General features: G+C 34.0%; 1 protein-coding gene across 1 annotated transcript in view; it reads right to left on the reverse strand.

The window, feature by feature from the left end:
- Positions 1-26,443, reverse strand: part of Chic1 (cysteine rich hydrophobic domain 1) — a 46,524-nt gene that overhangs the window by 13,552 nt on the left and 6,529 nt on the right. Inside the window, exons 2-3 of the mRNA XM_020152128.2 lie at positions 22,410-22,464; positions 15,244-15,399 (exon numbers count right to left, since the gene is read on the reverse strand). Of these exons, the coding sequence (XP_020007717.1) occupies positions 15,244-15,399; positions 22,410-22,464 (211 nt within the window). The remainder of the gene's footprint in view (positions 1-15,243; positions 15,400-22,409; positions 22,465-26,443) is intronic.

Genomic DNA, 26,443 nt, shown 5'->3' on the forward strand with positions numbered 1-26,443 from the left:
GATAGTAATTCAACTATATCAATAAACACTTTAAACATCAATTGTCCAAATACATCAATTAAAAGACAGATTGTCAGAGTATATGAAAAAACAAAATTTAAATATCTTCTACAAGAAACTGACATTAAATAAAAACAAATGTAGACTTAGTATAAAGTGATGGAGAAAGATGTACCTACCATACCAATATTAATTTTAAAGGAAAGGTGGAGGCAGTTTAGTAATTCCAACCAAAGGTGACTTCAGAGTAAGGAAAAATCATCAAAGATAAAGAAGTCATACATAATGATAAAAATGTCATTTCTCTAAGAAGACGTAACAATCCTTAATGTACATGCACACAACAAAATATCAAATATAAGACAATAAAACTGATATGACTAATAAGAGAAATTGATGAGTCTATTATATAGCTGGAGCTGCCAACACCCCAATATTGGTAATTGCCAGAACTAGCAGACAGAAAAGTAATAAAGATACAGGTGAACTGAACAGCATACCCAATCATCAAACAACAGAAGAATACACTTAATTTCCAAGCTAATGTGGAACATTCATGAGGACAGACTGTATTCTGGGTTATAAAACACACCTTATCAATTTTAAGGAATAAAAATAATAAAATTATGCTTTCAGATCCCAATGAATAAAACTGGAAATAAAAAATGGAGAGACAGCTGGACCCCTCCCCCCCAAATGTTTGGCAATTAAACACACTTCCAAATAATTATGAGAGTCAGTCTCAAGAGAGGTTGTTTTGTTTTGTTTTTGGCGGCATCAGATTTTGAACTCAGGGCCTCACATTTGTTAGGCAGACGCTCTTACTGCTTGAGCTGCCAGCCCCCTTTTTTTTGGTGATTTTTTTTCCAGATAGGGTCTTGTGAACTATTTGCCCAGGGCTGGCTGGCTTCGAACCACAATCCTCCTGATCTCTGCCTCCCGAGTAGCCAGGATTATGGGCATGAGCCACTGGCATCTAGCTCAAGTGAAGTTTTTTAATATTTTGAACTAAGTGAAAATGAAAGTACAACTAATTAAAATTTGTGGGATACAGTTACAATAGGGTTTAAAGGAAAATTACAGCAATAAATGCATATATTAGAAAAACTTATCTAAAATATATAATCTAAGCTTTCAACTTAAGCAACTAGAAAGAACACATTAAAACCAAAGTTGAAGATGTATCAATATGGAACACTGAAACCCGGTGAAGACATTTTTAGAAGGGGGAAAGGGAAGAGGGAAAATAATAGAGGGAATAAACCAACCCGGGGTACATTACATATGGAAATGTCACAACAAACTCCACTGTACAACTATTATATACTAATAAAAAGGTTTAAAAAACAGAGTAAAAAATAATAAAAAGAGTAAAAAAATCAGTAAAATTGAAAACAGGATATCAATAGAGAAAATCAAAAATCAAAAGCTAGCTCCTTAAAAAGATTAGTAAAGTTTATAAACTGTTAGGCAGATAAATGAAGAAGAAAAGAGAGTAGATAAAAGTTACTAGTAACAGAAATGAAATACAGACCATCATTTTGATCCCATGGACATTAAAAGGATAGTAAAGGAATATTAGCAACTCTTTGCCCATGAATTTGGTAATTTAAATGACATAGGCAAATTACTCGAAGGAGACAAAACTCATACAAGAAGAAAGAAACAATCTGAATAGGCCTATACCTATTAAAGAAATTTAATCAATAATTAATAACCTCCAAAACAGAAATCATCTGGTCTAGATGGATTCACTGGTGAATTCTACCAAATATGTGAGTAAGAGAGGTTATAATACACATATACATGGAAATGCCACAAGGAAACTCCCTGTAGAGCTATCTTAAACAAACAAAAACGTCACTTTTTTTAAACAAAATCAGAAAACAGGAGGGTCCTGTCTGGGGGGGGGTGAGTTGTGCAATGGGAGGGGGGAAGATGTGGGGAAAGGGTGTAGGAATATGATACAAATACTGTGTACACATGTATGTAAACGGAAAAATGAGACCAGTTGAAACTATTCCAGGAATGGGGGAGGAAGGATAAAGGAGAATGATGGAAGGGGTGAACTCAAGTATGATACATTTTATATTTGGTAAAAACTTTTGTAAATGCCACAATGTACTCCCAGCACAACAATAAAAAATATTTTTTTAAAAAGAAATTATACTGATTCTTTGCAATATCAGCCAGAAAGCAGAAACACAGAGAATACCTCCTAACTCATTCTAAAAGGTTAGTATTAATACTAAAACGAGATGAAGATATTACACAAAAGCAAAACTGCAGCCTAGTATTTCTCATAAACAAAGATGTAATAATCCTAACAAAATATTAGCAAATCAAATACAACAATGTATGTATCACAATCAAGTGGGTTTATTCCAGGTTTCTAAGGCTGGTTCAACATTTGAAAATCAATTAATGTAATCTATCACATCAATAAGCTTAAAGAGGACAAATCATGTGATCATATCAATAGATGGAGAGGCAGTCGACAAAAATAAACCACTCATCCATAATAAAAACTCTCAGAAAAGTAGGAATAAAAAGGAATTTCTTTAACTAGATCTACAAAAACATCTATAAAAAAATCTAAAGTTAACATCATACTTAAAGGTGAGAAACTAGATGCTTTTCTGCTAAAATCAGTTATAAGGCAAATGAGGTCCACTTTCACTATTCCTATTCAAAGTCACAGTGGCTGTCATAGCTAATGTAGTAAGATAAGAAAGAAATTAAAGGTAGACAGGAGTGTGTCTTAGTCTGTTCAGTCTGTTATGAAAGAATAGCATAGACTAAATGGGCTACAAAGAAATTTATTTCTCACAGTTATGGAGGTTGGGAAGTCCAAGATCATGTTGCCAGTAGATTCAACGTTGTGTAAGGGACCAATTCTTGGTTCACAGATAGCCATTTTCTTGCTATGTCATCACTTGGCAGAAGGGTGAGGGAGCTCTCTAGGATCTCTTTTATAAAAAGGGCACTAATCCTATTCATGAGGGCTCTGCCTTCATGAGGTAACCACCTTCCCCAAATCCCACCTCTTAATATTATCACACTGGTGATGAGATTTCAATACATGAATTTTTGGAAAATGTAAACAAAATTTGTGCAGGATCTGTATGAGGAAAACTACAAAATTCTGATGAAAGAAATAAAAGGCCTAAAAAAAGTGGAGAGATAGTTCACAAACATGGATAGGAAAAAGAGTCAATATGTCAAGGTATCTGATATTTCCCACTTAATCCTTAGATTCATGAAATCCCAATCAAAATACCAGTAAATTATCATGTTGGTATTAACAAACTGATTCTAATGATTATTAGGAAAGGCAAAAGAGCCAGATTAGTCAACAAAGTATTTAAGGAGAAAAGTTTGGCCATTACCTGACCTCAATACTTAATATAAAGTTACAGTAATCAGGATAGTATGTTATTGGTGAAAGAACTGATTAAATGACCAATGAGAGACAATAGGGAGGCCAGAAATAGATCTACATAAATATAGCCATCTGATCTTTGACAAGTGATCAAAGACAATTTTATGGAGAAAGGAGTCTTTTCAACAAATGATACTGGTACAACTGGACATTCATATGTAAAAAATGAATCTATTCAAAGACCTTACACTTTTACAGAAAATTACTCAGTATGGATTACAGACCTACCTAAATGTAAAATGCAAAACTATAAAATTCTTAGAATATAATATGAAACAAAATCTAGGTCACTTTAGGTTTGGCAATGAATTCTTATATACAATGATAAAAGACATGATACATTAAAAAGTTGGTTTAGTTGGAAGTCAATGAAATTAAAAATTTCTGCTATACAAAAGACACTGCTAAGAAAACAAAAAGACATGCAATAGACTGGGAGAAAACACTTGTCATGTGGAGTACTGGTACCTAAAGTATATGAATAACTTTAAAAACCAACAACAATAAAAGAAACAACACAATTTAAAAGTGGGCATAGGCACTTTGGTCTCTGCCCTGTTAGAGTTTCTTCCAGAAATAGGTGGGTAAGGCCTCTTTTCCTTCTGAAAGCATCTCACACCTCTGCCATTAAAAGTAAGAGCATAGATCTGAACAGAAACCTCTTCAAAAAGATATAAAGATGGCAAATAAGCACATAATAGGTGCTCAATTATCATATAACTTTGAAAAATTGGAAATTAAAATAATAGTGAGTTACCACTATATACTAAGTTCCTTAGAATGGCCCAAATCCAAAACACTGACAACACCCAAATGCTGGTGATAATGTGGACTTTGTGTCTTATTCATTGCTGTTAGGAATGTAAAACAGTATAGTTATTAAGGAAGGCAGTTTGTCAGTTTCTTACAAAACTAAATATATTCCTACCATATGACCTAACAATCACACGTCTTGGTATTTACCCAAATGTGTTGAAAACTGCTGACTCATTTTCTTTATGACTGCCAAACCTTGGAAGCAACCAAGATGTCCTTCATTTCAATGTCCTATCATTTCACCTATTGGTGAAACAATCATGGTATATCTAAACAATGGAATACTATTTAGTGATAAAAAGAAATGAGCTACTAAGCCAGAAAAAGACATAGAGGAACCTTTAAAAGCATATTGGCAAGTAAAAGGTGGCAACATGAAAAGACTATCCCTTGTATAATTCTAACTACATGACATTGCAGAAAAAGCAAACTATGGAGACAAAAAGTTCAACTACTGTTTGGGATTTGGAAGTAGGAGGGAGGGATGAGTAGATATAGTACAATAGGTTTTTGGGGTGGTGAAACTACTAATCTTTGTGATACTAAGATGATGGATAAATGTCATTAAATATTTGTCCCAATATACACAATACAAAAATGAACTCTAATATAAACTATGAGCTTTAGTTAATTATAGTGTATCAATATTGGTTTATCAGTTATAGCAACTACACCACACTAACTCAAGATGTTAATAGTAAGGCACTGAATGGTAGGGGCTTATGGGACTCTGTACTTTTACTCATTTTATTCTGTAAACCTAAAATTGTAAGAAATCTATGGACTAAAAATTACATATAAAAACATGAAATAAAGGCATGCCTTTATATGTAGTATGTTATAAAACATACTACACGATGCTTTTCAGGCTGAAGCCAAGTGATATTGGACATTAATTTTAATTTACACAGAGAGAAAAAGAAAACTCCAAGAAGCCAAATAAATTCCAAGTAGTAAAAACTCAAAGTGAGCCATATGAAGAAAAAGTATAATTAAACTATTAAAAGTCTAAAACAGAAATCCTAAAAGCAGTAAGAAAGAGCAACTTTTTATAAGGAATCCTCAACAAGGTCAATGCTAATTTCACACTGGAAACCATGAAAGTCAGAAGCAGTAGGATGACATATCTTAAGGTATTCAAAGAAAAACTGCCAACCATGAATTCTATACTAGCAAAATTATCCTTTGAAAAAAGGAGAAATTAAGAAATTCACAGACAGACAAGGGATGAGGGAGTTTACTGCTATTAAAACTGGTATAAGAAATTCTAAAGGGAGTCTTTCAGACTGAAATGAAAGGACACTACACAGTAACTTATATGATGAAGTAAATAACATTAGCAAAAGTACATGAATATACAAAAAAGCCAATAATGTTGCATTTTTGTTTTGGAACTTTCTTCTTCCTTCATTATTTACAAGACAAAGCAAAAAAATTGAAAAGAATGTATTTACATTAATGGACCCATGATATTTTATTATCTGTAACAATAACACAAAATGGGGAAGTAGAGATAAACAGAAGCATGCTTTGTACACTATTGAAGTTAAAGTGGTATTAATCCAAACTAGTGTGAAAATAGGAAAATAACAAAAAATATACAAAAAGGAAATGAGAAACTACATGGTCCACTACAAAATCAGTTAAACATAAAATAAGGAGGTAATGGCAGAACTGAGGAACAATAAAGTTATGACAGATAGAAAATAAATAACAAAATAGAAGAAGCAAGCCTTTCCTTATGTTATGGACTGAATTCTATTTCCTCAAAATTCCTATGTTGAAATCTCAACCCCTGCACCTCAAATTTCACTTTACTTGGAAACAGGATATTTATTTATTTTTCATTTTTATTAGCATATATTCATTGTACAGGGGGGATTCACTGTGCCAATTCTGAATAGCCTTACACTGTACATTGGTTAGATTGACCCACCATTTCCCCTGTAACCCCTTCCCTGCCCCACTTAAAGCAATTGCAAGAGGTTTCAAGTTCCATTTCATGTGTGTATATGAGGCCCATCAACCATATTCCCTCACCTTCATCTCTTCCATTCATCCTCCCCATCTCACAAATACCCCACACACACCTATTTTATAGTCCCATCTTTAATTTTTAACTCCAAAGTCGATGTTCAAAGGGGTTTCCTAATGTATCTTGGTTGTGATTATACATAACTTTGGTCAGTTTGGGGGATGGGTTCCCTTCTACCCCAGCCCCCATTATTCAACAGCTTTCAATACATATTGTTAGGTCTTCTACCTGCACAGATGTGATGTATTTCAGTATTGCTGACTCTTTATCATTCTCTTTTCTTTTTCCTCTTCCCCCAAGTTCCATAGAGTAGTTCCACTATTACAAACACGTTCTACCTACAAATGTGTATATATTCATGGGTTTTTTGTATATATTTATCTTTTGGATCTATCTTCCACTTATGAAAGAAAACATGTCTTTCTAAACCTGACTTACTTCATTTAACATGATGTCCTCCAATTGCCTCCATTTACCTTCAAACAACATGGTGTCATCTTCCTTATGGCTGAATAAAACTTCATTTGTGTGTGTGTGTGTGTATCTAACTATATCACATTTTCTTAATCCATTCATCATTGTAGGGCCATCTGGGTTGTTTCCATAGCTTGGCTATTGTGAACAGTGCTGCAATAAACATCAGTGTGCTAGTGTCTCTATTGTATCCTGACTTACATTTCTTTGGGTAGATGCCCAGGAGTGGTATCACATATGACAGTTCTATCTTTAGCTTTTTGAGGAATCTCCATACTGCTTTCCATAATGGTTGTACTAATTTACATTCCTACCAACAGTGTGTAAGGGGTCCTGGAAACAGGATCTTTAAAGAAGTAATTAAATGAAAAAGAGGTCTTTTGGTTATGCCCTAATCTAATGACTGGTATTCTTATAAGAAGAGGAGATTAAGACACAAACATGTATAGAGAGAAGACCACGTGAAGATACAGGAAGAAAATGGCCATGTATAAGCCAAAAGACTTAGAAAAGTAAAGCTTCCTGAAAACATCTTGATCTTGGACTTCAAGCCTCCAGAACTGTGAGAAAAAATACGCTTCTGTTGTTTAAGCCACCTAGTCTGTGGTACTTTGTCACAGAAGCATTAGCAAAGTAATCCATTATCATCTTTCACCTTAAATGTAAATAGAATAAACATTCAAAAGGCAGAGATCTGTTGTCTCAATGAGACTCAATTTTAGATTTAGAGACACAAATACATTGAAAGTAAAAGGACAAGAAAAGACCTTCCATGAAAACAGTAACCAAAAAACTCCAACTCTGGTACCTATGTCAATATCTGATAAAACAGACTTAAGGTAAAACAAATACAAAAGAAAAAGGCTAGACACAGTGGTTCATGCCTATAATCCCAGCTACTTGGGAGGTAGAGATAGGAGGATTGGGGTTCAAGGTCAGCCTGGGCAAAAAGTCAGCAAAACCCTATCTCAAGCTCAGCATGGTGTCACATGCTTGTAATCCCAGCTACCCCAGAGTATAGGTAGGAAGATTGTGCTCTGAGGCCAGCCTTGGGCAAAAACGAGAGGTTCCAACTGATAAATGACTAAAGCAAAAAGGTATGAGTATGGCTCAATTGGTAGAGTGCCTGCTTAGCAAGTATGAAACCCTGTGTTCAAAAAATAATAAAAAGGGAAAGTGTACACACACACACACACACACACACACACACACACACACTGGTCTGTTCAGATTGCTATAAGAAAATTTATAGAATGACTGGTTTAAAAAATAAAATTCCTTTTCACAGTTCTGAGAAACCTGAGATCAGGAAGTCAGCATGGTTGGATTCCTGGCTTGTAGACAGCTGCCTTCTTGCTGCATCCTCACATGGCAGTGAGAAAGGCAGTGATGGAGGAGAGGGGGAGAAGAGAGGAAGGAAGAAGGACAAGAGGGGAGAGAGCTTTCCAGTCTTTTCATTTTTGAGGACATTAATCTCATCATAAGAACCCCACCCTCATGAATTTATCTAAGTCTAATTACCTCCCAAAGGCCCCAATACTATCATATTGGTGGTTAGGGTTTCAACAGAATGAATTTGAAGAGGGGTATAAAAACTCAGTCCATAACAGTATATGCTGATAAAAGGACAAATCCATAAAGAAGAAACAATTATAAACACACATGCAAAAGTATGTGAAAAAGAATTGACAAAACTGAAGCGAGAAATAGTTTTACAATAATAGAGATGCCAATATCCCACTTTCAATAATGGATAAAACAACTGTGCAGAAGATCAATAATGAAATTCAGAACTTGAACAATATTATCAGCCAATTAGACCTAACAGACATATAGAACACTCTACCTACAACAATAGAATACAAATGCCTCCATGTGTACATGGAAGATTCTTTGGAACAAGCCATATGTTAAAACAAGTCTCAGTGAATTTAAAAAAATTAAAATAATATAAAGTACATTTTCTAATAAATGGAATAACACTAGAAATCATAAGAGAAGAAAACTGGAAAATTCACAATTGTAGAAAATAAATACCATACTCTGAAGAAACTAATGGGTCAAAAAACTTGCCAGGGGAATCTGAAAATAATAAATAAAAACAAAAATAAAACACACCAAAACGTATGGGATGTAACTAAAACAGTGTTTAGAAGGAAGTGGAGAGTTGCACAAGACTACATTAAGAAAGAAAGAAGGGCTGAAGTCATGGCTCAAGTGGTTAGAGCACCTGTCCAGCAAGTATGAAGTCCTGAATTCAAACTCCAGTACTGGAGAAAAAAGAAAAAAGGAAAGATCTCAAATCAATAGCCTAATTTTCTACCTTAAGGAACTAGAAAAAAGAGAGCAAATTAAATCCAAGGATAACAGAAGAAAGAAAAAACAAGAGTAGAGAAAAAGAATAGAAAAACAGGGCTGGGCTCAACCCTATAATCCTAGCTACTCCAGAGGTGAAGATTGGGGAGGGTTGTGATTGGAAGCCAGCGAGGCCATCTCAACCAATCATGGGGAAGCACAAATTAGGAGGATCATAGTCCAGGCTGGCCCAGACATAAAGTAAGACTTATCTTAAAGGTAAGCCACCCAAAAGGGCTGGCAGAGTGGCTCAAGTAGTAAAGTATCTGCCTAGCAAGAGCAAGGCCCTGAGTTCAAACTCCAGTACTGCTATAAAAAAGAACAGCAGTAGAAAAAATGAACAAAACTAAATGTTGGTTCATTGAAATGACTCAAATTTGACAAACCTTCTACATGGATTAAGAGAAAAGAAAAAGAACAAAAAAAAGACTAAAATCAGAAACATTATTATCAGTTTCACAGAAATTAAAAAGATTATAAGAGAATACTAAATAATTGTAGATTGACAAACTAGGCAATCTAGATGAAATGGACAAATTCCTAGAACCGACTCAGTAGAAATAAAAAATCTGAATAAGCTTGTAATAAGTAAAGAGTCTGAGTAATTAAAAACCTACTAAGAAAAAAATTCCAGAACCAGATGGCTTTACTAAGTAAATTCCCAAAATATTTAAAGACAAATTAATATCAATCTTTCTTAAACTCTTCTGAAACTACATAGTGATGGTTGCATAACATTGTGGATCTACTTTTATTCCAACAGAGATAACATGAGTTTGTTTTGTTAGTAAACCTAGATACAGAAAGTTGTGTGACTCTCTTAGTCAATGCAGGCAATTCTGAAGACATCTTTTCCCTCTTGGAACCAACAGTATTCTTACCAAAGTTTACCCAAGGTATGTAAACTTGAAAGGCATTTGGGTCAGTTTCTATTTTTCTGGGAGCTTTAGGAATATTTAATTTATAAAAGTACTTTTTTTTGAGGCAGTGTTTCACTATAGTCCAACTTGTCCTTAAACTCACAATTCTCTTTCCACAGCCTCTGGAGTGCTGGGATTACAGGCATGTACCACCATGCTTGACTTAAAAGCACTTATTTTTTAACCCAATTGAATAAAACTCTTAACAAATTAATTTTGATAATATTCTGAATTATAAAATATCACATATACATAACATACATGTATAGAGACTGTCAATCTACTTAATGCCACTGAAATGTTCACTTTAAAATGGTTTACCTGGCAAATTTTGTTATGTGTATTTTTCTGAAATAAAAATCATTCTCAGTTTCAAAGCTAATCATGAAAGAATATATATTAAATGGATGGAATATATGAAATGTCCAAGAAAGGAAATAAAAGAAAGAAAGTAGATTAGTGGTTGTTTAGGGAGGACTGAGGAGGAAACAATGAGTGACTACAAATGGTCATAAGGTTTCCTTTACAGGATGATACAAATATTCTAACAGTAGAGTGCAGTGATGGTTATACCATCACTGCTTGTAAGTATAATAAAATTGAATGAATTGTCCTCTTAATATGAATGAAGTCTGTGGTATGTAAATTATTTGTCAATAAAGTATTAAAAATGTAGATTTTAGTTATTAGTCCTTTGATGTATAGCTGGCAAATATTTTCTCCCACTGTCTGGGTGATCTCTTCAGTTTAGAGACCATTTCTTTTGTTGTGCAGAAGCTTTTTAATTTTATGACATCCCATTTGTTTATCCTTTCTCTTAGTTGCTGAACTGCTGGGGTTCTGTTGAGGAAGTCCTTGCCTATACCTATTACTTCCAGAGTATTCCCTGCTCTTTCCTGTACTAACTTCAGAGTTTCGGGTCTGATATTAAGGTCCTTGATCCATTCTGAGTTGATACTAATAAAGGGTGATAAACATGGATCTAGTTTCAGTTTTTTGCAGAACATCATTCTGAGCGGGTTAGCCAGGCTCAGAAGACCAAAAATCGTATTTTCTCCCTCATATGAGGACTTTAGGTCTAGGGAAAATACAGCAATGTTGTTGGACTTGGGTCACATGCTAAGGGGAGAGCACATACAGGAGGTATGGGGATAGGTAGGAAACCCAAAACTTGAAAGTGTTTGATGTCCCCACTGCAGAGGACGCGACAGAGGTCAATATGGGAAGGGGATCAGGAACTAGTGAAAAGGTCAGGTAGAGAAGAATCAATTCGGGTTGTAACACATTTATACATGGAAGCAATGCTAGGAATCTCTGTATAGCTACCCTTATCTCAACTAGCAAAAACGATGTCTTTCTTATTATTGCTTATGTCTTCTCTTCAACAAAATTAGTGATAAGAGCAGAAAAGGTTCTGTCTGGAAGCGAGGTGGTAGGGGGAGAGTGAGGGGGCCGGAGTAGTGGGGAGAAATGGCCCAAACAATGTATGCACATGTGAATAAATGAATAAAAAATTTTTTTTAAATGTAGATTAGTGACTGTCAAACTGACTAGGAAAGTATCACAGTTAGCTCTGTATTGATCACTGTATTTAGTAGAGCGGATAAAATCCTATATGCAGTACAGCTGTTGGCCAGTAAAACTGACAAAAAATACCAAAAAAACAAAAACAAAGGAAGCGAGCTTATCCAGTCTTTAGTATTTATGTGTTATAAACACTATCATTCAGTCAAATGACTCAAGTTTGTTACAAAAATTAAAAGGTTCAAAGACTGTATGGTAAAGGCAGGCTGTGACCAAGTTATGCATCAGCTTTATGCATGTTATCTTTACTCAAGAGCACAGAATGTATTTTGTGAATAAAAGACCTAAATAGAGATTACATGTAATTTGTATAACTCTTAGCAGAACTATTTGTCCCCTATTACAGTGACTGATTTTCTTTTCCATATGGCATAATGTATGGATGAGGCTTTTGTTTCTAACATTTATGTTTCCTTCTTTTTAAAATCAGGTACAAAAACATGGAATCAAATAAAACAGTGAACTGTAAGTTCTATCTCCTAAAACAAAATCATATTCATATTGTAAGACAAAGAATAGTCCCTTCCTTCTGAATATTCCTCTTATTTACCAAATATTAAACTAAAAAAAGGAAAGGTTAAAAATAATTTCAAACTTAAGGGTGGTGGCATGACTAGGCCTAAAAATTGACTATGATATCACAGTTGTTTCAATGGTAGATTTAAGAACAGATAAATGAAAACCCTAATTTCACATATTATGTTGCTATGGAATTCCGGACCACCAGAGCTAAGGGTTATTTGGGGAGCTCAACCTAACTCATTAGCGAAAATGTCTATGAATTTTGCTGATTAAAAATAGCTCACAAAGAAGATTATTTCTTTTCTTGGAAGCATTTTATAATTGGTTTACATAGCAACTTTATGACATAGGACAGAGTAATCATATTATTTCTATTTTATTTTGTGGCTAAACAGACATGACTTCAATAGAGCTAGATTCTCAATTAAAGATGGCTAGAGCAGGATAGCAAACTATAACCCCTAGGCCAAATCTGTTCTGCTGCCTATTTTTGTAAGTAAAGTTTTATGGGAACACAGCACTTCATACTTAAATAGATGCAACAAAGAACCCTGGGCCACAAAGACTAAAATATTTACTAACTGGCTGTTTATGAAAATGATTTCTGATTGTTACTGGATAATTAAAACCCAGTGGGTTTTCCTGTTTCAGGAATAGGAAATTTGACAAAGAAACATGATAAGAACACAGCGTTAGGGAGAGAATACAGTGTTAGAGAGAAAAAAACAAAACAAGCATTATTTGTATGGCTATGCCATTTGCTATGTGGCCCTGGGAAAGTCACTTCCCCTCTCTTGATCTGTTTCCACACCTGCAAAATAAGGGATTTGGGCTTTATGAATACTAATCATCTTTCCAATTAAACATATAATTTATAGCAATAATGAAGACATAAAAATTCTTAAATTGCATTTTAAGATGATTTTGAGGTGCTTTAAATATCATCATCATCACAACCACCTTAAAATTAAGTACCACCCTAATTTTATAGGTGAGAAAACTGAGGCTTCAGAAGGGTGTGCCTTGCACAAGGTTACTAGGATATGCTTCATGTTTCATTATCAAGTGTAGTGTTGACAACATGGTAAGTACAAAGTCAGGGGCAGTGAACTACAATGCCTACAGGGAAAGGCAGATAATGTAAATGCTGGAAGATTTTGTGGTGAACTGGAAACTGTACGTTCTACTTAAAGGGGGCAGCCTCCACTCAGCTAGAACCTATCGTTGACAGGTGTGTGGATCCAGTACTGCCAGACCTTTGGATTTTATGAGTGGCAGGGTATCATAAATTTTATTTTAAATATTCATTTTATTTTATTATTTTATGGGTTTTTTTGTGTTTGGTTCTGGGGATAGAACCTAAGGAATGTGCACATGACAGGCAAGTGCTCTACCACTGAGCTATACCTCAGCCCCAATATTCTGATTTTTAATGCTGACAACTGATTCAAAAAAAATTTTTTTTGTGGTACTGAGGCTTAAATTCAGGACCTACAACTTGAGCTACTCCACAAGTCTTTTTTGTGATGGGCTTTTTCGAGATAGAGTCTTGTGGACTATTTGCCTAGGATTACAGGCATGAGCCACGGGTGTTCAGCTGATTCAAATGTTTAAAAACAGAGTGGGCTGGATTTGGCTTCTTGGACAACAGTTTGCAAATCTGCACTGAATTACCTTTTCTAAATTAAAAGATTAGTGAAAGAGAATACACTAATACTTCAACTTTGGTATAAATTCTTAATTAACCAAAGTAATAGAAGACAGGAAGAAATCATAACATAACAGTATTACCTTATTTTCCCTTAAATATTCTATTAGAAGTGCTTATTGTAAAATCAAATGATTGAAAAAAATCCTTCTCCTTATTTCAGGTCCTCTGGTAGAGGTATTGAGGAAGAGGCAAAGCATACATAGGTCATCAAAGAAGAAAGATTCTGGATAATATTAAAACCAAAAAATCTGTTTTTAAGTAATTGAGATTGGCTATACTTACATGATGGGAAATCCAAATCATGATTAATTCACACTGAGGCTTTTAAAATAGTGGAGATGGGTAGGAGTTATTGATTATAACTTTTAAAAGACATGACAATTAAGAAAAGAAATTTATGCTGTCAGCTTTTTTTATCTTACAGAAAGCCAGTTAAGAATAATGTACATGCTTTGACAAACAAATTAAGCTATATTTAAAGTAAAGTTCTGACCTAATGGTCGTTACCAAGGGAATGAATAAAATGCTTAATTTTTCTATTCAAAAAGTCATAAGGTTGGCAGTATTTTATTATTTGTCTTTTTAAAGTACACACAGAAGAAAATAGGAGTAAAATGGAGAGGAAAAATAATGAGTGTTTCTTGGGAATATTTTTGACCTTAATGAAACAACTGTACCACTAATTATTCTTCCACAAGGTACAGCAATTTTAAATCGAACAGGCTAATCATTATTTAAAAGTTTAAGTGAAATCATTAATGTGGTACTGGGAATAGAACTTTGGGTGAAGTGAATTAGTTTTACTCATTGGCTTCAATCACAATTTTAAAGATGTCTTTCCACTGAGGGTAGGGAAACTTTCTGGAGACAAAATGAAATTTTAAAGAAGACAAGGTTAAGACAGTAGCCTTAAATTCATGACATAACTAATGTTATGTTATAATGTTATTGTAATATGTTCAAAAAAAGAATCTCCTTCCTCCCCACTTTGTAGGTTACTCTGTCTTCTGCCTTCAAATCATAAGCTCTCACATATACCTATAGCTTGGAAATACTTTAAGTCATAGCTTCAGGTTTTATAAAAAGAAAAAATTGTCTACCTACAATCATATTTACTTAAGCACTTCAGTTTCATTGCATTTATTTAAAATGATGGAAACTCATATTAAGTGATAGAAACTCATATTAAGTGATAAAGTATATAAAGATGGGACATATGACTTAATTTCTCTCCCCCGAGTGTCTTTATCTCTAAAATAAGTTTAGCATTATTATGGGAATTAAATAAATCATGTGAAGTACACAAAAAGAGTTCTAGCACACAGTAAGTGTACAGTAAGTGTCAGCTCTTATTATAGCTTTACAATAGAGTGGTTATACTCACTCTTTTGTTGAGACAAATAACGGGCCACAGGCTGCAACCCAGTGTGCAACAACAGCAGAGACATCCACACAGGAGCCATTTCACATTGACTGGGAGAGCCTTTTTCAAACATGCATTCACACGGCCAATGCTGGTCTTAAATTCTTCTGGAGCCACCTACAACAAGGGTACTATCTTTTAACAGTTTGTGGGCAGTCTCCCACTATTTACCTTTAACCCTGAAGAAAATGTCTTAAGGAATTACAAATGTCTCAATATATTTCTTTCCCATCCCCCATAAATATATTATACATTCTTTGACGACATTAGAAAGTAAAACAATATAATTTCATATTCACAGAACATAGCTTAATATTCACAAAGTCTTCTGAAATGACCAACAATAAAATGTCAGCAATAAAACTGATGGTATGGATATCCACCAAACAGTTTCTTTACTAAATATTGTCATTAAGTCAATATTGCTCTTAGACTTCAGGCACTCTGACTTCAAGTAGAATAAGGTTAGACTCATAAGTCAAGAATAAAGATCCAAGTACTACCAGAGGAAATGGAATTAAAATTAGATTTTGGAAATACTCCTAGATTACTTTTTAAAAGGCAATTCTTAAACTTTTTCTCCCTGGAAAAATTGCAATAAAACAATTTAAGGTTTGTCATTGTTTGCAGGTAAATATACTTACAAAAGACAATGCTTGGTAATTATATTCAAAGCTATCTTAATATTCAGCACAAATTGGAATCATAACTGCTGTAAGTTCTGAAAGTTGAAAGGTCATTAAATAAACAAATTTAATATTTTTAGTTACTATCTCTGTTCCTGAAAGTGGCTGTTTGTGTCCCTCTATAAACAATGACAAAGTCAAGTTCAAAGGCCTGAGCATGACCTGCATAATTACATTTATACAAAAATTCAGCCTGAATGTTATATTAAAAGGAGTACTAAAATAGTTTGTTTTCAGTGAAATAACATTCCTAGATTAAAAAATGATTCCCCTTTATTTAGAAATCTTCACACTATAAAATTTATGGGAAAATTTTCAGTATTTGGCTGTAAAAGCAGTAAGTATGTTATTGTTAGGAAAAGTAAGCTGTTGTAAAATAAAAGCCCCATTAATCTGTTAAGTATCACAAATATAGCACTTTACTCTTAAAAAATTGTACTAGTGGAATCAATTTATTACATTAACACTACAAAACATACCTATTAGCAGATACTATTACACAACAGAATTTAGCACTATCATGATTAAAATATTAACTATATATAAGTATTATTAGAATTGTCTGTGTCACTAAATAAGGTTAATTGCTTAGCCCATGAATGTAATTTTTGTCCTAACAATCAACAATTGTGAAATTGTGAGGCTCAAAAACTTTGTTTACATAAGACAAACTAATTTTATTTCTCCATGTACATTGTACAATGACTGTCAGTCTGCACAAAGAATTCCAGCTAAGTGACAAAATATCCGGGGTAAATATGAAAATAAGTTCAGAGAATCATGCCTCATAACTGAAAATAGAAGATACTAACAAGCTAGACTCTTACATAATAAATCTAGCGATCTGGATTCTAGTTCTTACTAACTGAAAAATCCCAGGAAAAATGATTGAGTTTTTCTAAGTTTCAGTTTCCTATAAAATGGAATAATAATCTTTGTTTTATATACTCACTGGGAATGGAAATTATACCTTAGAAAGAACATCCTGACTGGAATACTTTGGAAAGGGAAGTTTGTAAATCATGTCTCAGAGTAGATTTGGAGAAAGACAAGAAATGCTCTCTTTTGCGTGGATTCTCATCCGAAGGCAAGGGGTAATTATTAATATACAATTCTTGCTATATATTATATTATAAACAAAAAAAACCAAAAAAAGATAATCTGCTACATTTGGAATGTAGATTAAATGCTCTTCAGTTTTTCAATTCTTTTGAGATCCTATCCTCCCCTCCTCTTCCCAGCCTTCCCCTTTCCTCCTCTCTTCCTTCACTCCCCTCTCTTCTCTTCTCTGTGCTGGGGACTGAACCCAGGGCCTTGCCTATGTTAAACAAATGTCCTGCCACTGAGATACAGCCCAAACCTGTAGAAGTTCTTCTAAAAAACAAGGTGTCAAGTTATAATCTAAAGATTTACCTCTCCAGGTGGGCACTGGTGGCTCAGGCTTGTAATTCTAGCTACTCGGAGGCAGAGATTAGGAGAATTGTAGTTCCAGGCCAGCCCCAGCCAAAAAGAAAAAAAGGTTTGGGAGCCCAACAGATCAGGCTGAGAGTGGTGACCTGTGCCTATCATCCCAGCTACAGCAGGAAGTGTAAATAGGAGGATCGTGATCCCAGGCATCAATGTGAGACTCTCTCTCAAAAATAGTAAGAGCAAAAAGGGCTGGAGGTGTGGCTCAAGTGGTAGAGCCCCTGCCTAGCAAGTGCAAAAGCCTGAGTTCAAACTCAAGTACTGCCAAAAAAAAAAGATTTTCCTCTCCAAAACAGCAATATTCAACTTCTTTTTTCCTAGGGAATCACTGAGTAACAAAATAGAATTTAAAATAAAGAAAAATATGTTTAGCTTTAATCTGTAACACAACATTACTATCAAATTTCTTTAAGTTGTGCATCCAGAATCAATAACACATTTCAAAATATGGCAAATTATGAGATAAACTCATGTGAGTCCTAAAATTATTAACTCTGCCCATTAACAAGTTTAAGAGCTTGTAATCAGAAAATTTTATTTAAAAGTGAGTACATAAGCAGAGATGAGAAATTAAAAGTGAAGGGTGAGGCTAAATGTGCAAATGAGTCAGTGTAAAAGAAAAATATGTTTATAAGGAGGCTTACAATTAAAATTTTGCTTCTGCTTCTATTAGGGATGAATGGGTGGCCGAGAGACTAAAGCTAGAGAATGAATGGAAAGAGGCTTTTGATTTAAAACACTGTGAATGCTTTATTCCAAGGTATATAAAAGTAGTTATAAAACTTGTCTTCCTGGAAGTAAAAATAATAACATTCTTTAAATTTGGCACTTTTCCTTCTTTCCCACCAACACCTTCCACTTTTAACAAATAATCTCATTTTATAGTCTCTTACCATCAACAAACTAAAAACTAAAATATTCAAGTTACTAAAAATGAGAATTCAAATGCTTGATCATAAGACAAAGATACTGAAAAGAAAGTTTTAGTGGAATTTCAAACAACAAAGTAAAATCTACATTTTGACTTTAAAAAGAGGCCAGGATTGTCTTTGAAAAAAAACCCAACCCTGTATTTGAATAACAGTGAAAGTCATAAAACAGAGATAAAGGCATAGGAAATGAGAACTAGTTAACTCTCAATTTTAAACAATGTCAAAGAAATGTTTAGTTAACTGTGTAGAAACAGAGTTAATAACATTTTACTCATTCACTTCCATATAATTGAGTATCTCTAGTAATGAAGGCTAGGTGGAAGCCCCTTACTTTCTAGCTGAACCGTTGGTTGTAAAGAAACATTTCATTCCTTTTGACTCTCTTGGAAAGAAAAAAGAAAACCACATCATAAAGGTGGGGGAAAGGGTCATAATATTTTATAACAGGATGCAGGAGGCTCTGCAAACAGAAGAAAATCTAAGCAAACCCCAGCAGGACTGATTTGCCTCCTTCAGTTGTGGGGAACACAACCCTATCAATCACTTGTCATATTGGATCACAATAGGAAAGGTCAATTTTTATGACTTGTGACTCCCAACACTGAACACTAATCTCCTCATAACACCATTTAATTATTTCAAGCTGAGGGCTGGAAGCTTTAATTTCTTTTCTAAAGTTCTGTGGTTGTCTAATTTTCTGGTCACCAGAATCTGTGAGCATATACCTGCTTGGTATGTCCTATCATGATAGGAGGACTTATCTTTAGTGAAACAGGGAAAGCAGTCTTTTCTGCACTTTATAAAAGATTACCTTAGTTTTTGCATTGTAAGCATTAACATAAAAGAAGCAAAAAACAATACTGAGCCACAAGTCTTGTCAAAAGGACCTTTTAGGTTTTGGGAATTCATGCAATTTTGCTTACCTTAGGGAGGCTAAAAGCTAGTAGAATCTAATTCATGCTGGAAGACTGATTTTACAAAGGGAAGTTTTTTTTCTATTTTAGATGCTGCACTTACTCATTTCTAAATAGTTTAACACAGGAATATTAAGTCTGGGATTCAGACCTTTTTTATTTTAATTTTTTCACACTCTTAAGGTATTTTCTCCCCAGTTACTAGAGAAGCTTTTTGATAATTCAAATTAACTACACAAATGAAACAGTACCTACTTAAGAAAGATTTTCTTATTAAAGAAAAAAATGAATGAAACTAATGTTATAACCAGCTAACTTTAAAAAATCAGACCTTCAGGGGCTAGAGATGCGGCTCAGTTGTAGAGTGCATGCTTATCATGCTTAAGACCCTGGGTTTGATCCCCAGTACCAAAATAAGTAAATATCAGACTTTTAGCATTTTCTTAGTGTTTTTCTCATTACCAAATATACACCAAGAAAAACATCAGTGTCATTTATTCATTATCCAATACATGATAAAATTTGTATAATAAGTAATACACACTTGAATAAATATCATACATCATTATATGTGCTATAAAGATGGTCACCTGAAAAGAATGGATGTCTTTAAGAACAGCTCCTATGTAGATCATTTAGGTTGTGTGAATGCACACCAAAAGCAGCTTACCACTCTTACTCCTCCAGTTTTAAAAATTTTACTATCTTTTGGGTCAGTGAAATTTTTAGTTCTAGAAAGCTTGGAAAGAAATGAGGATGTGTGAAAAGATATTCCAAACATTACCTGAGCACATAAAACAGACTAACTTAAAAAATGGATTATGTCGGGAACTATATTCACTGATATTTTTAAAGTTATTCTAGAATTTCTTGGACCTATAATTCAAAATTTTAAAAACCCAAGCCAATTCTAAAGCTCAATGTAACTTTCCAGACAACACACGGTAGTAGCATCAAAGGAAATATAAAGAATATACGTTCTATTAGCGATATTACATTCTCTTTAATCTTAGTATTAAAGTTACCATCTTTTTTTAACTAATGTTATTATTCAAGAGATATTTCCATCACTATTTTATGCATTTTGAGAAAATATTTTTGACTAATTTATATAAAATGAATCTAATTCTAAGCTACTGCTTCAACTGATGAAGTATTTAGAATACTTCAGGATAGGAAGGTACAATATACTAGAAACTGAGGCCAAAGTTTCACACCAAAGGGTTTTTTTTTTGTATGCTAAAAAATTAAATGGCCACATATTTTCAAATGCTAACTTTGTTTAATTTTCTATGGAAAAAATTGACATTATACCTCAGAAGACAGAGAAAGGGTCACCAGTGAACAGAACAAATTAGCAGTGGGACCAGAGAATAAATCATTACTCAGATAAAGAAAAAGAAGTAAAACAATTAAAAACAGAGAGCTAGTGAGTAAACTGGAAAAGCAATCAAGTTGAAACTGGGAGACACTGAGAAGAATAACATGGGGAAGTTAACAAGTATCTGAGAATGCACTAGGACTGCATATATACTCTCTCATGTGATCTTAAAACAAGAAGTGAGCATCACCTCTATTTTTCACGTAAGAACCAAGGCTCAAAAGTGACCACATAGCCAGTAAGTGACAGAACTTGGATTGTAATCCAGATTTGACTACAAATCTTATTTAACTACTCTATTCTGTGTCAAACTGGCTCCCATTTTTCAAGGGGAAAATGAGGCAAACAAAGTATAAATTACCTTTCAGAGTTAAATTAAATAGAATTTCTTATGATCTCAGAGATACTTCTTGAAAAAAGAAGTAAGTCTGCTAATTATTATTATTTTTTTCTTTTTCCTCAACCCCTCAAGTGGCTGGTGGGAAGACTGGAGTTAGGCCAAAAGTAAGGGCAGTAAATGGCAGGAAAATACATCATTGATAAAAAAGAGGTGATATGAGTAGAAATATGTTATCCCATTCTCAAAGACTTTCCAATGAGAGAGAACAAATTAAAAGGAAATTAAGGTTCAAAAGGTAATTCAGTCACATAGTTCAAAATTAAAAGAAGACTAAAAAATATCCAGAAACAGCCTCATCCATCTCATTCTCCTTTTCTATTAAAGGCAATAATTATATATATACATATATATATATATATATATATATTTGTAGAATTGTTTTAGGCAAAATATAATTATCAATGTGCTTATCTCTACCATTTCTTATAAATACTATTTCCAATGATTTGTATCTTGATTTTCTAGTGATATGCAAAAAATTAACACCAAAATAGTATAAAAGCCCTTTAGGGAATGGAATTTTTTTTGAGACAGTGTCTCATACTCACTATGTATCCGAGGCTGGCCTAGAACTCATGCTTCTCCTATTTCAGTTGGGATTACAGACCTGCTCCACCATGAGAGGCTCAACATAATGTTTTGATATTGATATACACGGTGAAATGATTACCATTGTCAAGTACATTAACATATGAGTATCCTTACATAGTTACCTTTTCTTTTGTGTTAACAGAACCTGAAATCTACTCACTTAGAGCAAATTTCTAGCATATAAGACAGTGGTATTATGTATAATCATTACTGTCTCTAGAGTTACAGTTCTGAATCCTGGGAAGTATGAATTTTGAGCCTCAATGTTGAATAACAGAATACACTACTGAATGTAGAAGAACCAGGAAATAGAAAGGTAGTGATTTATTGCTGTAAGTCCAATTTAGAAACTCAAAATTATTTAAAAGACAGAAAATGTCTAACCAAAATTTGATGCTGTTCCTGTAAAACAAACTATACTATGTTATTTAAAAGTAATAGAATGATACAGTTAAAATCACTTTGGTAACAAAACACTGAAAAATACTGACTTAAATGAAAACAATTATAGATACTGGGGAAAAAGGCAAAACTGGAAAAGCTGGACAGATAAATAAATAATGGCCAGCATTAATGAACAATAGACATAATAACTGGTCAGAGGTTGGTAGTCATGGAGACAAACACACCTTTCAAGTATGGAGGTCACCTGTTATTTGACTTTATTACCACTGAGTCAAAGCATTTGTCATAACACTGAGTAAGTCATAAAATAGTGCATTAGAATTGGAAAGTTCAAAGCAAACTCTCACTTACCTTCCCTGTTAGAACTGAGGGAAATTCAGTATCAAACTTGTTGCTCAAGCCAAACCTTAAAAACAAAGAGAACAAAATGTTTTCTATCCAGTATATTTGACCATTTTCTTTTCTTAAAAACACATTACAAACCCATGCACTTTTCTTTTTACCTTTTGATTTAAAAATATGTCCTGAATATGTATGTTTTTTATGTTTTATGTACAGTTAAAAACAAAACTTAATTTAAAAAACAGATACAGAAATCCTAAAAATAACATTAAATTGAAAATACATATCCAGAATAAAATTTTATATGATATAGTAAAAGAAGCTTAACAAGAGCAAATGTTAAAGTGGGATTCTTACTGCACCCATGATACAGGATTAAAAACCAGTAAATTTAAGAAACAAATTTTATAATAGAGCTGGAAATGATGTAACTTTTGACTACAATGTTTCTTTGTTAAAACCTACTTTAGTTGATAACCACTGGAGCTGGATTATGTGTGGTAGTATGTGAGAATGCATTATACTATTCTTTCTACGTTTGTGCATGTATGAGAATATTCCTAATAAAAAGTACCCCCTCCCCCATGATGTAACCTGTGGAACTATAGTTTGATAACTTCATGACCAGTTACTCTTCAGATATTCAAGGGTTCATCTTTATGAATGGCTTTCATGTGCTCAACCAATGTTGAGAAGAGATCCCAGTCTCTAAGACTTTTTCTTCCAGTATGCTCACTAAAATCTGTAATAAGAAGTCAAAAAGAATTTTATGTTTTTGGTGGGACTAGAGTTTGAACTCAGGGCTTCATGCTTGCAAAGCAGGTGTTCTACTGCTTGAGCCATGCCTCTGGTCTCAAAATGAATTTTATGAGCCTTTGCTCACCTACTTTTTGACTTCAGCAGGGACAACAGTCACTTTCTGAATGCTGGATAATATCATATCTTTTTTACTCATTTATTCACATGTGCATACACTGTTTGGGTCATTTCTCCCTCCTGCCACCCCCCGCCCCGCCTCCACCCCCCTCTCTCCCTCTCCCCTCACTTCCAGGCAGAATCTGTTCTGCTCCGTTGAAGAGTAGAAATAAGCAATAAGAAAGAAAAAGCGGTTTTGCTAGTTGAGATAAGGATAACTATACAGAGAGATTCCTAGCATTGCTTTCACGTACAAATGTGTTATAACCCAGGTTGATTCATCTCCAACTGATCTTTACACTGGTTCCTGTTCCCTTCTCGTGTTGACCTCTGTCGCTTTAAAGTTTCTGTATTAATTCTTCTAGAGTGGGGACATCAAATGCTTTCATGTTTTCGGTTTTCTATCTAACCCCATACCTCCCGTATATGTTCTCCCCTTGTCATGTGACCCAAGTCCTACAACACTGCTGTATTTGCCCTAGATCCAAAGACCGCATATGAGGGAGAACATACGATTTTTGGTCTTCTGAGTCTGGCTAACCTCGCTAACAGTGATAGTGGGAGACCTTAATACCCCTCAATAGATATCGTATCTTAGTGACTACAATTTTATGTTAGTGGATGATAGACAGGTTATAAACAAAAAGGAAAAAACATTTACTGAGAACTCCATGCGAGGAAGGCAATAACAATAACAGCTACCAATAACTATGTACTTACCAAGCTAGACACTGTGCTAAGTAATGTAGTTACTTAGTACTACATTACTTCGAAACTTTAAAGGCCTTCGAGAGAAGTATTGTCATCCCCATTTTTCGGACAAGGAGGCTGACATTTAGAAAAAAAATTTAAAAAGAAATTAATTAAATGACTGGACCAAAGTCATGTATCCACCTAGTTAAGAAGTGGGAGGAACTAAAATTCAAATGCTGACCCCTAAGTCCTTTCTGTCCTGTATTAAACTTCTTGAGAAATTGCAGACTATTTATTTTGCTGTTTTCCATTATACCTAAGAGCATAATGAAATCTAGTAAGTGTTTAATAAAAGTTTGCTAAATAATAAGCTACTGTACAGTTTGATACATCTGATTTAGGACACTATGGGCTTTGGGTCACTTTACAGAAATGTTAAGAATCCAATTATTAAAACTCTAGTATAGGGCTCAAAGACTCTGCATTCAGCAACTAGCTTTAGTTTATCTGCTTCTCTTTCTAAAGGAACTCTAACAATTCATCTGTATTTAGTAGCTTTGACAATACGTCTTACTCTGATGACCATTAGATCCATTATCTCTAATAAGACTAGAGCATGTTTGAAAATATGTATATGTCTAACTGCATACTGAAAGCTTCCATTTATGTATCTTGCCACAAAATAATACAATTTCAAATGAAATGTCTAAAATTATCATTATCCTTTCTTGTAACCAGTTCTTCCCTTAAAACTCTTCATCTCTGGCAATGTACATTACTTTCTTCTTTAACCTAGACCTTAATATAATCTTTGTACCTTTCTCTCCTATTTTTTGCACCTTGCTTAAAACCAGATGGTCCCTCAGTCTTACCATTTGCTCCTTTGAAATCATCCTCATAGTGATTCTTTCACTTCATTGCCATTTTGGCTCTTTTTTTGCTTCCATGGTTCACGTGCTTCCTCTCCCTAATTTAAATTCTAAATAGCCTTCAAGGTTCAAGCCAAGTTCCAACTCCCATGGTAATAACCTTGAATGTTCAAGCCTTTATGGCTTCTCTTTTCTCTGAACACTTTCACAGCCACTTCTAATCTGTACTATACAATTAAATATTGATATATTATTATGCTAGATATTATATACTATTAACTATATTAATATAAAATATTGTCTTTTATTCTCTGCTGCTCCAAATCAGTATCTTAAAGGCAATTTTCCTGTTAGCAAGTTTTATACTTTGTTTTTTCTATAGTCTTCACAGTACTTGGTTCTAGTACTCAAGTTCTCAAGAAATAATTTTCTGTATTAACATTATTTATTTTTAATATAAAATTTTCTTCTAAAACATCAAAAATATATTAGAAGTGGTAGAAAAGTACCGTTTTACTCCTTAAAATATTCCTCTATCACCTACGCATAGACCTCAGTATCTGTGGTACATGGGTTCCAGGCTCTAACTTGTGTATCAAAATCCTTGGATGTTCAAGTCTCTTATATGAAAATGGCATAGTATTTGTATATAACCTATATACTCCTGTACCTTTTAAATAATCTCTAGATTACCTGTAATAACTAATACAACACAAATGCTATATAAATAGTTGTTACGCTGTATTGTCTAGGGAATAATGATGAAGGAAAAAGCCTTTATGTGTTCAGTATAGGCCTACAGTTTGGTTGAATCTGTGGATGCAGAACCTACTGATACAGAAGGCTAAATGTATATTCACCTCAACAAGTATGAAGAAGTCAGGCATGGTGGTGCATACCAATAATTCCAGTACTCAGGAAACTGAGGCAGGAGGATCATGAGTTTGAGGCCAGCCTACACTAGATAGGGAGATCCTATCTCAAAATCAAACTTCAAAAAAGGATGAAGAAAAGCAAACCAGGTCCAATATTCTCCATAATTTTGGCTAATAGGCAGTAGCTATCCTGTTCTTGCCTACCAGGGATTTCTTTCTTGGTTTTTTTCTGGAGGTACTGGGGCCTCATGCTTGCTAGGCAGGCACTCTACCACTTGAATCACTCCATCAGCCCTTGGGATTTCTTTGTTAAACTTTCTTCTTAAAAGAATAAGCACATAAAAGGAATACTTATCTCAAATAACCTTAGGCCCAAGAGTTTCACTTAGTAGCTACAAGGATAAAGTTGAAATGGTTGCTGCTAAATAAACACCTTAGCTCTGTTTCATAAACAAACCATTGAGTTAAGAACTATGAATCCACAGAAGTTGACAAGCTCTTCTACTCACTACTCATAAGCAACAGACATTAGCCAAGCCATGGGGCTCTTCAGCATTAGACAAACAGGCACTTGGGAACTGCTCACACTGTTATTTCATTGACTTAATTAAATATAGAATCTATTATGTGTTTGAAGTTGACCGACTGGTGGTTTACAATTATTGCATTTTCTTTGTTAAGTGTCTTCAAT

The sequence above is a fragment of the Castor canadensis genome, chromosome X (genome assembly GCF_047511655.1).
Source record: "Castor canadensis chromosome X, mCasCan1.hap1v2, whole genome shotgun sequence".
In the NCBI taxonomy this organism is placed as follows: Eukaryota; Metazoa; Chordata; class Mammalia; order Rodentia; family Castoridae; genus Castor; species Castor canadensis.